At 43.8% G+C, this 14,848-nt stretch overlaps 1 protein-coding gene across 5 annotated transcripts in view; it reads right to left on the minus strand.

Moving 5' to 3' along the window:
- Positions 1-14,848, minus strand: part of mcm9 (minichromosome maintenance 9 homologous recombination repair factor) — a 32,293-nt gene that overhangs the window by 10,789 nt on the left and 6,656 nt on the right. For all 5 annotated transcript variants that reach the window (XM_004564746.2, XM_004564747.2, XM_076874308.1 and 2 more), the window contains 5 exons: positions 12,842-13,048; positions 12,624-12,705; positions 12,132-12,332; positions 11,919-12,044; positions 10,718-10,837 (listed from right to left, as the gene is read on the minus strand). In XM_004564746.2, coding sequence (XP_004564803.2) covers positions 10,718-10,837; positions 11,919-12,044; positions 12,132-12,332; positions 12,624-12,705; positions 12,842-13,048 — 736 coding nt within the window. The remainder of the gene's footprint in view (positions 1-10,717; positions 10,838-11,918; positions 12,045-12,131; positions 12,333-12,623; positions 12,706-12,841; positions 13,049-14,848) is intronic.

Here is a 14,848-nt window from a genome sequence, read left to right on the forward strand (position 1 = left end):
ACAAGGTGATTCCAAAAGAGCTGTTAGCCCAAAACCTGGTATATTTTGTATACTTTATTAATCCCCTGTTGGGATATTACTCTCTGCATTTAACCCTCAGTGAAGCCGTGAACAGCCAATCAAGCGCCCAGGGAGCGGTGTGTAGGGACGGTACCTTGCTCAGAGGCACCTCAGGGTAGCCGTTCGGTGGATTTGAACCCCCGACCTTCCGATCATGGAGCGAACTCTACGTACTGAGCTATCTCCACCCCAATATTTCGAAAAGGTTTCAATGTGTCTTAAACAATGTGAGAAAGGGGACAAGTAGAGGACAAAAGTGGCAGACCTAAAAAACTGCTTACAACAGATGAACAGCATCTGAAAGTTGTTACAAACACACATGACAAAGAAGTCAAGCTATACATGACCATAAATTAAGTTATGTGTAATAATGGGCCCCATCTATGAACTCGGGTTAGGGTTAGCTCATAAAACTACTTTTTACACCTCTGTCTGAAATCTTGCAGGGGAGTATCTGGTCATGGCGATATTTTGTTTTTTCACCTTCTGAGAAGTGGAATCTTGCAAATACAACACCTTTGTATAGGCCATCAGTTGAGACAGAGCCAGATAATATTAACTCACAAGTGTTAAGTGACAGGATTGTTTTCTAATCTGACAGATTTTAGCTGGTGCCATGTCTTCCCATTCCTTTTTGCACCTATTTTTCTTCATATGCTCAATACTTTTCCCTACCTTTCATTTTTCGTTAATACACATTGGTTATGTGCCCAATAATTTTATATAACTGTAATTGGAATAGGTTTCAGTAAACAAACAAAAAAAAAAAAAAAAAAAAAACCTGTCTCAGTGTCCAAATATATATGGACCTAACTAATCCTAACAAGGATATGAATACACATGGGTGTATTCATATCCTTATGGGGACATCTCATTGACATAGTGCTTTCCCTAGCCGCTTAACCTAACCCTAACCATCAAAACACTAAAGGTCAAAGAAAAGACACACACAGTGTGTCAAAGAAAAGTGAGACACAGTGTGAAATCCCAGTAACTCTAGGCTCCCTCCACAGAATTGCATGGCAGCATTTGTTTGAACAAACAGATTTAAATACTAACAATATGTTGTCATATTGTGATTTATTAACCACATGAGTGTGGAAATTATGTTTTTTATTATGAAAAAGAAAAACCAAAATGATAAAACTTTATCTTTGGAGGCTGAATCTCCTCCAGAGGGTGTTGGGAGACCTAAAGGGCGTACTTTACCATACTTTGACGGAGATCACAGTGTTTCGAGAGGATTAAAGAAATGGCGGTGATGGACAAGGTTAACAATACATGAGAAGGTATGCACAGGGGGATGGCGACAGAAAGAAGAGGAACCAAAGGGAAACAGGATGGTGCAGCCGATCCCTAGGACCGTGCACCGAAGTTTCAAAGAAAAACAAACTAAGCCAGAACTTCTAAATACCCTAACCAGCTGTGCCAGGGGTCTGTGTCTGACATACTCCCTGAAATGAACTGAAAAGACATTTTTAATAAAAAGAATTGTTTCCTTCAAGGTCATATTGTGCCCCTCCCCAGGTTACACAAACTGTTTGGGTGATATCAAATGAATAGATTGAAACCATTGCTTTCTTTTTTAATAGTGGTTAGGATGAGAGAATTGCAGGAAATTATGACCCGACCCAGAGAATATAACCCGAATTTTAAACTTTTTTGGGAGGGCTGGGAACGGACCATGGGGGAACCTTAAGGAGGAAGTCCCATTCTGGGACGTATAAAGACCTACACCTAACCTCTTTGTTTAAAAGAACCCTCAGAGTCTGTGAGATTTTTAGAAGATAACCCTACTCAGGCTGTATGACCCTAAGCCTAACCTTTTTGGGGACCTGATAAAGTTTATGACAAACCCTGAGGAGAAATAAGCCTGCTCTGGGATGTTTAAAATCTAAAATTTAACATCTTTATTTAGTCAACCCTCAGGCTTTAAAAGACATTTGTGAGACCCCTAGAGGAAGTAACCCTTATTGGGCCACATTAAAACTCTAGGAGATATTGTATTCCTCTAATTCGGTGGGACAGAGAAGAAAAGGAGAAGCTTAGGGATCATAAAGCCTAGTTAAATAAGAGAAACTATAAATGGCACATAAGCAATCTGCTTTCCTTGTTTTTGGGCCTTCCGCTGACCGACAGGGCCAGACTCCTGGTTTTATTAGGGTGAGTGCCTTCCCCCAAACATTTCCTTGTGATTGAGATCGCTGTCAATATGGTGTGCATTCATATTGTAAAGCTAGACAGGTGAAGAGAAGTGGTATTGTTTTTTCCGAGGGTGCTTGAATGCATCACAGTGATATCTCCTGGGGGGGGGGGGGTCCCTTTCTACTTGGTTTTTATATTGATTACTTATTTATCATAATTTTAGTGATTTTTTTGTCATATGGATTTTTATTTAGTTATTAATGTTCTCTATTTAGGTATAAATAAGTGAATCTTGGTTTCAGTTCAGACCTTGGGTTCTCCCCCTTGGTCGGCGACAGTCCTAAGACTCCCTCACGGACCCCACTCCCCTAACCAGTGACTAATTAGTGTCTCGGTTTTAGTTTTAGTTCTTTTTTATCCCCCCCCCCCCCCCCTTATTTTCCTTTTTTCAGATTTATTTTGATATTTTGATTAGTTTTGTTACTGAACAGTCTCATTTTATTCACACAGATGAGATATCTAAGTAACACCCCGAGTAGAATGCATGACAAGGTAGGAGTGACACCACACAGTTTTAGGATTTTTGTTTTTGGTACCTGAGAGGAGCATGTTGCATGGGAGCACAATAGGCGTTCCCATGTGACTTAATGGTAACCTATCCTGGGAGAGGCCCACAGGATTGGGCGTCTCTCAGGAAATGATTTAATCCCTCGTTCTCTCCTGGCCCCAGTAGCATGTATCCCTCTGAGGAAGCAGGAGATCCGCAAAATGTCAGAAACGCGAGACCAGACCAGTGGGAGAAATTTTGGGTGGATTAGATCGAATGTAGCGGTGGATTTAGATGTGGATAATGATATTCTGCCTGCTTCTCTGTGTTCTCCCTCTGCATGCTCTGTGGGTGCCGCGGGTTGTGACCCCCCCCCCCCCCGGGCCGCTCCTGCTGCGATGCTCCTTCAGGCCCTTTTTCGTCTCCTCCCATAGGCGAGCGAATGAACATGGAAGCTCCACCCGTGGAGGACGCGTCCGCAGCGAATCAGCAAAAATGGTTAAAAATCAAAACTATTACTCAAACAGGTGAAGAGGAAGTCGGTGAAATGATAATCGAGGTCCCGCAACAACATGACCAGGCGGCCAATATGAGCAGTGACTCGCTGGACCGCACAGATCCCGACCATTTGAAATTAAATGTAAATTTCCACCCTTCCACGGCAGGGAAGGTGACGGGTCTGCTGACGATTTTAAAGCCTTAAGGCCAAAAAATGCAAGCGATGGAGCACCTCCAGGTAGATTTGACATGGGACGAGGAGATGACCGGGCGAGGTGTCGGAGCGGGGAATGGCGGGGTCGCGTGGCACACACCTACATACCATCGGGCGCGAGCAAGCCTCAAGTTACAGGATTGGAAAATTAAAGCAAACAAGCCTATGGTGTTTGGGGAGAAACTCCACTCCCCCACCAGATTTAACTTGGTCTTCCTCTTCTAATATTTTAAATTTATCAAGACTCTTTACTCCGTCTGCAGCACAAATAAGCTTATTAGAAAAGGGCCTGACTTTCATTCCAGCGCCATAAAAATTTTCACGTGAGGAGTTTCGCCGGGACCTACATTGGTACCATAGAAGACCGAAACTACAAGACTTTTTTGAAACCGACAACTTCCACAGGGATCCCTTCGTCCTACCATCTGTGTGGGAACTGGAGTGGGGGGGCGTTGAGCGAGTCGCTCAAAGAGCTAATAAAAAAAGATATTCGGTTGTTCCACTCGTTAAGGCCGCAGGTGGGGAGGGAGGGTAGTCTTATGGTGGAGGAAGAACGGGCGCTTAGAGAATTAAAAGTTAATCAGAACATCGTGATTAAACCGGCGGATAAAGGCTCAAAAATTGTAATTATGGACAAGCAGCAGTACAGACTGGAAGTCCAGAGACAACTGGGAAATGAGAAATATTACAAATGCATTTCAAATTCAATCCAGCCCGAGGTCCAGCAGCAAATTAGGAGGATTGTCCACTCACTACATCACAAGAGTTATTTCCACAAAACAGCGCGACTATTTCTTAGGTCCTGATGATCCCCACCCACGCTTATCCTATTCTGAGATCCCACCTGGAAGACCTATAGTCTCCGATTGCAGTGGTGCAATACATAACATCTCTCAGTACACTGAGAGCCCTCTCTAATAAACATCCAAGTTATCTTAAGGACACGTATCATTTTTTTTTAAATTCACAATAGATATAGACAGTCTGTACACTAATATCAATACATAGACAGGACAGAGTCGTAAGTAACATCTTTCAGCGGTACCCGGATGCTGTGCGCCCTGACGCGGCAATTCTCTGGCTTTTGGAGATTTGTCTCGTCAATAATGATTTCCAATTCGACAATAGGTTTCATTTGCAGATGGAAGGAACGGCTATGGGCCAGAGATATGCACCGTCCTACACAAACATATATATGAGCGAGTGGGAGACAGAAAGGCGCTGGCCAAGTGCTCATTACAACCGGTGTTTTATTTGTACTTTATAGATGACATCATAGGCGCATGGGGTCACAGGGAGGATACGTTCCAACAGTTCGTACACATCTTGAACACACATCACCCGTCTATAAAACTTAAGCAGGAGCACAGCGACTCTGAAATCAATTTCTTGGACACCACGGTCTTTTTTGAGGATGAGAAGGATGGCAAGAGGTTGCATGCAAAAGTTTATTTAAAACCCACCGACACGCATGCGCTCCTCCATAAATTATCACCTGCCACACACATTTTGAGAAGTAGTGAAATCTCAAATATTGAGATTTTACAGAATAAGCAGTAAGGAGGTGGATTTTCGCAATGCTACTTCCACATTGTTTAGGAGTTTGAGGAAGAGGGGGGACTCACGCTCTTTTTTTTGAGGAAGATACACAGGGAGACGCTCTCGGGACTTCGTACGCCTAACGCATGGACACGGGGTGATTTTCGGGAGGGGCGGGGTGGCGCAGGAGAGCGAGTTGATGCTCGGCGGATGGATACTGAACTTGGGACTCCTTTTAATTAAAACACCATCGAGGACATAACGGGAGGGGAGAGACTTTTGCCCTTTGTTAGTACTTTCCACAAGAAGTACACGCCATTTCTCAGCAGTATCCACCAAAATCTTTGTGAAATGCGGACCTGGGGGTATGCATTCGAAGCGCGGATGATCAGAGGCTTAAGGAAAAACCAAAGCTTGGGTGACCTTTTGGTTAGAGCTAAATTGGAGGGGAGGGTAAACGAACCACCTGACACATTGTTGCAGTTTTTGGTACAGAAGCACATCATAAGTAATCTGTACAGTGGAGCCTCTTAGGCGATTAGAGGGAAATTCTCTCTAGAGATACAAAAAAATGTAATTTATGCCATTCAATGTAACAGGTGTGGGACGATATATGTGGGAGAAACTGCGGTTCATTTGAGAGCGCGGCTGCAACAACATCTATATGCCATTCATGCAGCGGAGTCGCGTACTTTAGTGGCCACCCACTTTAAAGAGCATGCAGTGGGGGCTCTGATTATCATGGGCTTGCAGGCAAATCCGCGATGGTCGGTCGGTCAGCGGAGAAGAATGGAGAGGGGTTGGATAGACAGATTCAACACTTATGCTCCATTGGGCCTGAATGTACAGTGGGGCAAAAAAGTATTTAGTCAGCCACCAATTGTGCAAGTTCCCCCACCTAAAATGATGACAGAGGTCAGTAATTTGCACCAGAGGTACACTTCAACTGTGAGAGACAGAATGTGAAAAAAAAAAAATCCATGAATCCACATGGTAGGATTTGTAAAGAATTTATTCGTAAATCAGGGTGGAAAATAAGTATTTGGTCAATAACAAAAATACAACTCAATACTTTGTAACATAACCTTTGTTGGCAATAACAGAGGTCAAATGTTTACTATAGGTCTTTACCAGGTTTGCACACACAGTAGCTGGTATTTTGGCCCATTCCTCCATGCAGATCTTCTCGAGAGCAGTGATGTTTTGGGGCTGTCGCCGAGCAACACGGACTTTCAACTCCCGCCACAGATTTTCTATGGGGTTGAGGTCTGGAGACTGGCTAGGCCACTCCAGGACTTTCAAATGCTTCTTACGGAGCCACTCCTTTGTTGCCCGGGCGGTGTGTTTTGGATCATTGTCATGTTGGAAGACCCAGCCTCGTTTCATCTTCAAAGTTCTCACTGATGGAAGGAGGTTTTGGCTCAAAATCTCACGATACATGGCCCCATTCATTCTGTCCTTAACACGGATTAGTCGTCCTGTCCCCTTGGCAGAAAAACAGCCCCATAGCATGATGTTTCCACCCCCATGCTTCACAGTAGGTATGGTGTTCTTGGGATGCAACTCAGTATTCTTCTTCCTCCAAACACGACGAGTTGAGTTTATACCAAAAAGTTCTACTTTGGTTTCATCTGACCACATGACATTCTCCCAATCCTCTGCTGTATCATCCATGTGCTCTCTGGCAAACTTCAGACGGGCCTGGACATGCACTGGCTTCAGCAGCGGAACACGTCTGGCACTGCGGGATTTGATTCCCTGCCGTTGTAGTGTGTTACTGATGGTGACCTTTGTTACTTTGGTCCCAGCTCTCTGCAGGTCATTCACCAGGTCCCCCCGTGTGGTTCTGGGATCTTTGCTCACCGTTCTCATGATCATTTTGACCCCACAGGATGAGATCTTGCGTGGAGCCCCAGATCGAGGGAGATTATCAGTGGTCTTGTATGTCTTCCATTTTCTGATGATTGCTCCCACAGTTGATTTTTTCACACCAAGCTGCTTGCCTATTGTAGATTCACTCTTCCCAGTCTGGTGCAGGTCTACAATACTTTTCCTGGTGTCCTTCGAATGCTCTTTGGTCTTGGCCATGGCGGAGTTTGGAGTCTGACTGTTTGAGGCTGTGGACAGGTGTCTTTTATACAGATGATGAGTTCAAACAGGTGCCATTCATACAGGTAACGAGTGGGGGACAGAAAAGCTTCTTACAGAAGACGTTACAGGTCTGTGAGAGCCAGAGATTTTCCTTGTTTGAGGTGACCAAATACTTATTTTCCACCCTAATTTACGAATAAATTCTTTACAAATCCTACCATGTGAATTCATGGATTTTTTTTTCACATTCTGTCTCTCACAGTTGAAGTGTACCTCTGGTGCAAATTACTGACCTCTCATCATTTTAAGTGGGGGAACTTGCACAATCGGTGGCTGACTAAATACTTTTTTGCCCCACTGTACCTGCATGAGATGCGGGTTGTAAAAACTCTTGTTTCTCTTTGACCTAAAGGATCATACATGTGGGTTGAGAGTGTTGTTTCTTAGAAGTCTCTTGTAATAATTGCCGGAGGTATTGTGAAAATGAAGTATAATGAATATATGGTACTAATGAATCCATCAAGACCCCAAGGTGAGGGAAAGGGAGGGGAGGTGCGGTGGATGACCTGCTGTGAAACTCCTGAGCTCAAAGAAGCCATAGGTATATCTATAGAGGTATAGTTGACAGAGGAAGAGTGTGAAATAAATAAATTAGGAAGCTTTAATAAAGAAAATGGACTGAAGGCCTGCTGTTTTGATGCTATAGGAATAGAGATCAGGGGATGGGAGAAAGTGGAATAAACATCAAAATCGCCCTTAACAGATTTATTTCACGGTATGAATTTCATTGGAGGGGAGGGCAAATCAACCACCTGAGACACTGAGGCAGTTTTTGGTACAGAAGCACATGATCAGCAACCTTCATAGCCTCCTGAGCGATTATGGGGAAATTCTCTCTGGAGATAAAAAAAATGTGGTTTATGCCAAACAGGTGGATGATATATGTAGGGGAGACTGGGGCCCGTTTGAGAGTGCGTTTTTCAACAACACCTATATCCGTTCGGCGGAGTCGTGTACTTTAGTGGTACAGTGGTACACCCACTTTAAGGAGCATTGATCATCATGGGTTTGCAGGTTAATCCGGGGTGGTCGGTCGGTCAGCGGAGAAGGAGGGAGAGGGGGTGGATAGAGCGACTAAACACTTGTGTTCTGTTAGGCCTGAATGTACCCATATGAGATGTGGATTGTACTTTTTTTCTTCTTGAATTAGAGGACCACATATACAGTATTAGAAATTAGAAAATATATTCCTTTTTTAAAATTTTAAATTTTTTTACAGTTCAGTAAGTTACTTTTTTTTTTTTAAACGTTTAAGCAGGATTTTACCTCCCACCGTCCAAAGACATGCAGCTTGTGGGGATAGGTTAATTGATTAATCCAAATTGTCACTAGGTGTGAATGTGCGAGTGAATGTGAGTGTGAATGGTTGTCTGTCCCTGTGTGTTAGCCCTGCGACAGACTGGCGACCTGTCCAGGGTGTACCCCGCCTTTCGCCCTATGACAGCTGGGATAGGCTCCAGCGCCCCCCGCGACCCTGAAAAGGATAAGCGGAAGCGAATGGATGGATGGATGGATATACAGTATGGGTGAAAGGGGTTGCTTTTTAGTTGTCTCTTGTATTGGTTGCCTGAGGTATTGTGATTATGATATATAATGAATATGTGACACTAATGAATCCATCAGGACCCAGAGGGGGAGGGATGGGAGATGGAGTGGATGACCTGCTGTGATACTCCAGGAGCCAAGATTGGAGGACCTGCCCGTATATTGGTGGTTTGTCTGTTCTTAATCTTTGTTCTGACCTAAATAAAGGCATAGGTTACATCCATGTGATGTATGGTTAATAGACTAAGAGTGTGAAATAAACAAAGGAAGCTTCAAAAAAAGAAAACTGACTGAAGGCCTACTGTTTCGGTGCCACAGGAGCAGAGATGAGGAGATGTGAAAAACCACCACAAGTGCTTCATGTGAGAAAGTGAAATAAACACCAAGAGAGCCCTGAACAGACTTATTTCATGTGTATGAATCTACCAAAAAAAAACCAAATTAATTAAAAGGCTAAGGATGTGAGAGCTGTTGTGAGAAATCCTAGTAAACACAGGCTCCCTCCACAGAAACTGCATGGCATTTGGCTGACAAATAGAGTTTAAATACTAACAGTATGTTGTTATATTCGGTGATTTACTAATCACATGAGTTTGGAAATTGCAATTTTTAATGAAAAAAAATAAAAATAAAAAACTAAAATCAAGAAGTTCAAGAAATCTGTGGCTGAATCGCCTCCAGAGAGTGTTGGGGAAAAAAAAAAAGGGGGGGGGGGGGGGGGGGGATGAACAATATCAGTAATACACAAGAATGGTATGCACAAAAGATGACGAAGAAGAGGAGGAGAATGGTGGTAGAAGGAAGAAGAGGAACCAAGGGGTAACAGGATGCTACAGCCAAACCCTTAGACCGTGCACCGAAGTTTTAAAGAAATACAAACTGAGCCACAATTTCTAAACACCTAACCATAACCTAACTGTAACCCTGACACAAATCCACATTTTGAGTCTCAAAATTCTCTTCAAACTTGTGGGGACCAGGATTTTGGTCCCCACAACGACTGTTGGTCCCCACAAGTATGTCTAAACAGGTACAAACACACACACAAAAGAATTATTATTTTTTCACCTGTTTACTGAAACATTCCAATTATAGTTATAATGGACATGGACAGTGTAGACTCTCAGCTTTCATTTGAGGGTATCCACATTCGAATTGGATTGATCATTTAGGAGCTTCTGCTCCTTAACATGTGCCACCTTCTTTTTATAAGGGATCACAAGTAATTGGACACTGGACTGAAAAAAAATTCCCTTCTTTCATGAGAAAGAAAGAAAGCACTGGTGAACTTCAGTAACGCAAAAAGACCTGGATGAAGACCCATGACTGTGTGAAAAATTGATGACACCCTAAACCTAATACCTGGTTGGGCCACCCTCAGCAACAACACCTTTTTAAAAAAAAATAATAACAATAAAATTAAATTAAAAAAACAGCCCTGTGGAGGAATTTTGGCCAACTCGTCTTTGCAGAATTCAGCCACATTGGAAGGTTTTCGCACATGAACCACCTTTTTAAGATCATGCCACAGGATCTCAGTCGGATTCGGGTCAGGACTTTGACTAGGCCACTCCAAAGTCTGCATTTTGTTGTTCTTAAACCATTCAGAGGTGAACTTGCTGGTGTGTTTTGGATCATTCCATTTGTGGATAATGGCTCTCACTGTGGTTCGCTGGAGTCCCTAGGCTTTAGACATGGCTTTATAACTTACTTCATTTCTCACTTATTCCTGAGTTTCCGTGGATCGCAACATGATGTCTGGCTTTTGAGGATATTTTGACCTACTCCACTTTGTCAGGCAGGCTCTATTTAAGTGATTTCTTGATTGAGAACAGCTGTGGCAGTAATCAGGCCTGGGTGTGGCTAGAGAAACTGAACTCAGTTTTCCGAGATGTGATACAATATTTTTTTCCCCTTAATAATAAGAAGCGGCATTTTGTGTCTCCTTTGTGTGTGTATATATAGTTTCTTTTGTTTGTTTGGGTTTTTTGTTTTTTAAAGGGAAAAGCAGGACCTACCTGCACTTGTTGAGCCAATTCCAGCTGTGAGTACAGAACGACACATAATCTTGGCAGCATATTTCAGGAACTGAGACTTCCCTGTACCTGGGTCACCAACCAGCAACATATGACACTCGCCTAGAAGGAGCAAATCATGAATACACACATTTCACAGAGGGCCATTTGTAAAACACAAAAAACAACATAGAGGCACTGATTTGTCAGAGTTTACATTCTGTCACAAGACAGTCACAATTTTAATTTTCATGAAGCTATTTAAAGGGCCCGAAAAAGCAACATGGGTCTGTCCTCCTGTGGGCTGACCATCTCTGTGGCCCCTCCTGTGGGTGGTGAGCCCACAGGTGGCCTCAAAATCTCATCATTGCTTTTTGAGGATGATGTGATTCTCTTGACTTCATCAGGTGAGGAACTTCAAGCTCACACTGGAGCAGTATGCAGCCAAGTGTGAAGCGGCGAGAATGCGAGTTAGCAACTCCAAGTCTAAGTTCTCAGTCGGCAAAGGGTGGAGTGCTGATTCCAGGACACGGATGAGTTATTGCCCCAAGTGGAGGAGTTCAAGTATCTGTTGTTCACGAGTGAGAGGACAGGGGAGTGCGAGAGTGACAGACTGATTGGAGAGGTGTCTGCAGTGATACGGATGCTATGCCAATCGGTTGTAGACAAGAGAGACCTGAGCATAAAACGAAAGTGGTCCATTTACCAGTCAACCTATGTTCCTACACTCTTGTTGCAAGCTCTGGGGAGTGACCAAAAGAATGAGGTTCCAGACACAAGCAGTAGAAATGAGTTTACTGCAAAGCGTAGCGGGGCTCTCCCCTGGAGGTAGGGTGAGGGACTCAAAAGGAGGTGGTTCTTCTGACATCTGACTAGGATACCTCATGGACTTCTCCTAGGTGAAGTATTCCGGTTGTCTTACCAGGAGAAGGCCCAGGAGGAGGAGGTGGCTGGGGTAAGGGAAGTTTCAGTTTTTCTGCTCCAGCCACGACCAGAACCCAGATGAGCAGCAGAAATTTGATTGATGGTTGGTTCAAAAGAAAATGAACTGCAAAGGGCCAGATTCCACTTCAAAGGCACAGCTTAGAAATGTTTTGGGGGTTTTTTTTAAGTTTATTTACTGGTTTGTAGGAGTCATTCTTTGCAGATACTTAAGAATATTAATATGTATTATTTAAAAATTTAAAAAAGAAAAATTGCATACCCCTAATTTTGGTCCCAGAAGAATCTATTCTCTGAACTCCCCCAGCCAAGACCATGGCCACTGCCAGTTTAATTACATACATGCCAAAAACCTGTGGACACAGGCTCAATAAGATATGGTTCCTACCTACAAATAAGAGAGAGGGAAACAAAATAAATGGATATAGAGCAAGATACACAAATATAATAGTCTTACACAGTAAATTATACATACCAGCTATAGGATTATGTTTGTAGCTATTCCAGAATTCTTCAAATTCTTCCTGAGCATCCTTTACAAGCTGTCCAGCAGCAGCCTGCTGGTTGTTTACCTCTATATTGTTAGCTTTGAGGACCAACTCCACATCACAAAGTGCACCATCATAAAAGGTTTTCCAGCGCAGACACATCACTCCATAAACAGTGACATCATCTCCTGGGAGCATACAGTCCAAAAGCCAATACATGAGATTAATTATTAAAATTTTATTTTCAGTTCTGATTTTGGCAAAGTAATCATAATACAACTACCTTTGTTGCATCGTTTTTCACTACAAACATCTATTAAGAGTTAGAAAACATACATTTCCAGCACTGATGTGGATTTCCAGTGACAAACTTATGTTTGCTTTGCTACTCATTTTAAACTCAACTTGCCTTGAGCCACAAACTGTAAGCTATCAGGAGAAGCGTATCTGGACAGTTCTTACACATTAATGTTTCTTACCAGATTTACAACTGTCGACGAGGTCATTCTCCAGAACTACCAGTAAAGAACGAGGAATACTGCCCACTGAAAGTTTCTGCACCTGTTGTAAGATGGGTACAATTCGATAAAAATGACATTTTACGCACTCAGCATGTGAAGTTTTAACAACATAACTTAACGCTTTAACTATGTTTAGAAATTTTTAAAATCAATAAGCTCATGTTTAAAAGCCTAACCTGCTCTTGAATTTTGATCTCCTGGTAATCCCTGCAAGCAGCAGGTTCAGATCCTTCAGACAGACAACTGAATTTATATGAGTTACAGCTATCGGGGTTAGGGCAGGCTACGGGTGGGACAAACGTGTAGAATTGCTCAAATTCTGCCTGCACTGTGAAAACATGACGACACTTTGTGCACATGTAATCACGCTCATATTCCAGAACCTACGAGAGGAGGAAAAAGACACGGCTGTCAGTAAAACTCAAAGAAACCAAAGTGGATCTGCGTAAGGCTCTGCTCCTTGTCCAAACACCACCTCAAAGTTTACAAAGTGACTTTTTGTGTCTCGTTGAATTTTTAACTTGCATTCAATTTTTTAATCGAATAACTGTTTCAACAGTTAAGCTTAACTGTAGAAGGCTTGTTTGACATTAAGAAACATTTACACATAACTAACAATGGTCATGAATAAGAATAAAAACTGGAAGTTGTCTGTAGGGAGGTGTGGTTTTGGCTAAGCTGCAGAGGAGGCATGGAGCAGTGGGTTTAGGGTGGGACGTCAGGGGAGGCTAACCCACACAGCTGTTCTCAATCACTTTTTTTTTTTTTTTTTGCCTGTCCCGTTTGGCTCTTTTGCCATCAGAATTATTGTCTAAAGGCAAAGAAAGATGCCCAACGGATTTACTTTACCAAATTGACCATCCCAGCCTTGCCGTAATGGTCCATTTGATTCACCTTTTAGTGTTTATTTTATTTTCACTTGCTGAATACAGGACAAATTTGATTGGGGGAAAGAAGGGGAGAAAGAAAGAGGGAAAGAGAAACAGCTGAGAAGAGGGACGACGGGGGAGAAGGGCAAAAACCAAAAACCAACAGAATGGGCAGAAAAAAAATTGTAAAAAAATGCATATATCAATCACCTGGATCACCTGTTGAGAAAGAAAAAAGAAAACAAGCAGAAGAGAACAAGAGTAATAGAATAAACAGCATCACAATGATATATGGGAATATGACAGTAAATACTAAATATTAAACATTATTGTGCAGCACGTAAGATCAACAGAACACAGTGTGCTTTGAGGTAGGAGCCAAAAAGGGTGTAGTTTGTGGGTGTGATCACCCGTGTGTACACCTGTGAGCATGGACGCGCTTGTTTTTTTTTTAAAAAGGTTCCTTCATGTAATGATCTGCTAGAGGGTGTGGGGGGGCCACTGCCCCGTCCTCCAGGGCATGAAGCAGGTATGGAGGAGATCAAAACTCCAGACATCCAGAGGCCCCCAGAACACAAGAGACCAAGGAAGACCGACAGAGGGGCAGCCGCGCCACTGTCCCAGAAGGAGCTGAGGAGAGTCCCAGATGAGGGCTCACTCAGCAGCCGCGGAGCAGAAGCCAGGGGGGGTTGCAGTGACGCGCCCGTGAGCTCCGCCGGCAGCCAGCCGTGCCTGAGTGACCGAGCCCCAGGCCGATAGGCCGGGGGCACCCCACCCCCGAAGTGGCCCGAGCGAGCCCCAGGCTCCAGGCCCCGATAAGCGGCCGCCAAGGAGTGAGCCGGTGTGTACCTGGACGCCCATCCCCGGACACAAAGAACCACCAACGCACCGACACCTGAGGGAGTCCGCCACTGGCAGGGGAAGTGGTGGTGGGGGGAGATAGGCCTCCAAACCTTGGAGGGCCTGAGATGTCCCCCAGAGAGGTGGCGTCTGATACCCAACCTGACATATAGACACAGACATACAGGCACACAGAGATACAAACATCCATTCCCACCCTCATGCTCTCATATGCACTTACTCCACACTCAACCAACGTGGAGACAGACATAAAGAGACGCTGTACACACGATCACACTCCCCAAGCGTACTCTACGAACCGGGTCTAGGTACCCTTGCCCCTGGAGGGGGGAACTGCACCCAGACCCAGGTGGTGTTACCCTTTTCCCTGCGGTGGGGAGAGGCAGACCGCCCCGACTCCGCAACAGCAGGGAGGCCCCACACTCCAGACCGCAGTCGGACGGCCAACTCCTC

This window comes from Maylandia zebra, linkage group LG15, assembly GCF_041146795.1.
Source record: "Maylandia zebra isolate NMK-2024a linkage group LG15, Mzebra_GT3a, whole genome shotgun sequence".
Lineage (NCBI taxonomy): Eukaryota > Metazoa > Chordata > Actinopteri > Cichliformes > Cichlidae > Maylandia > Maylandia zebra.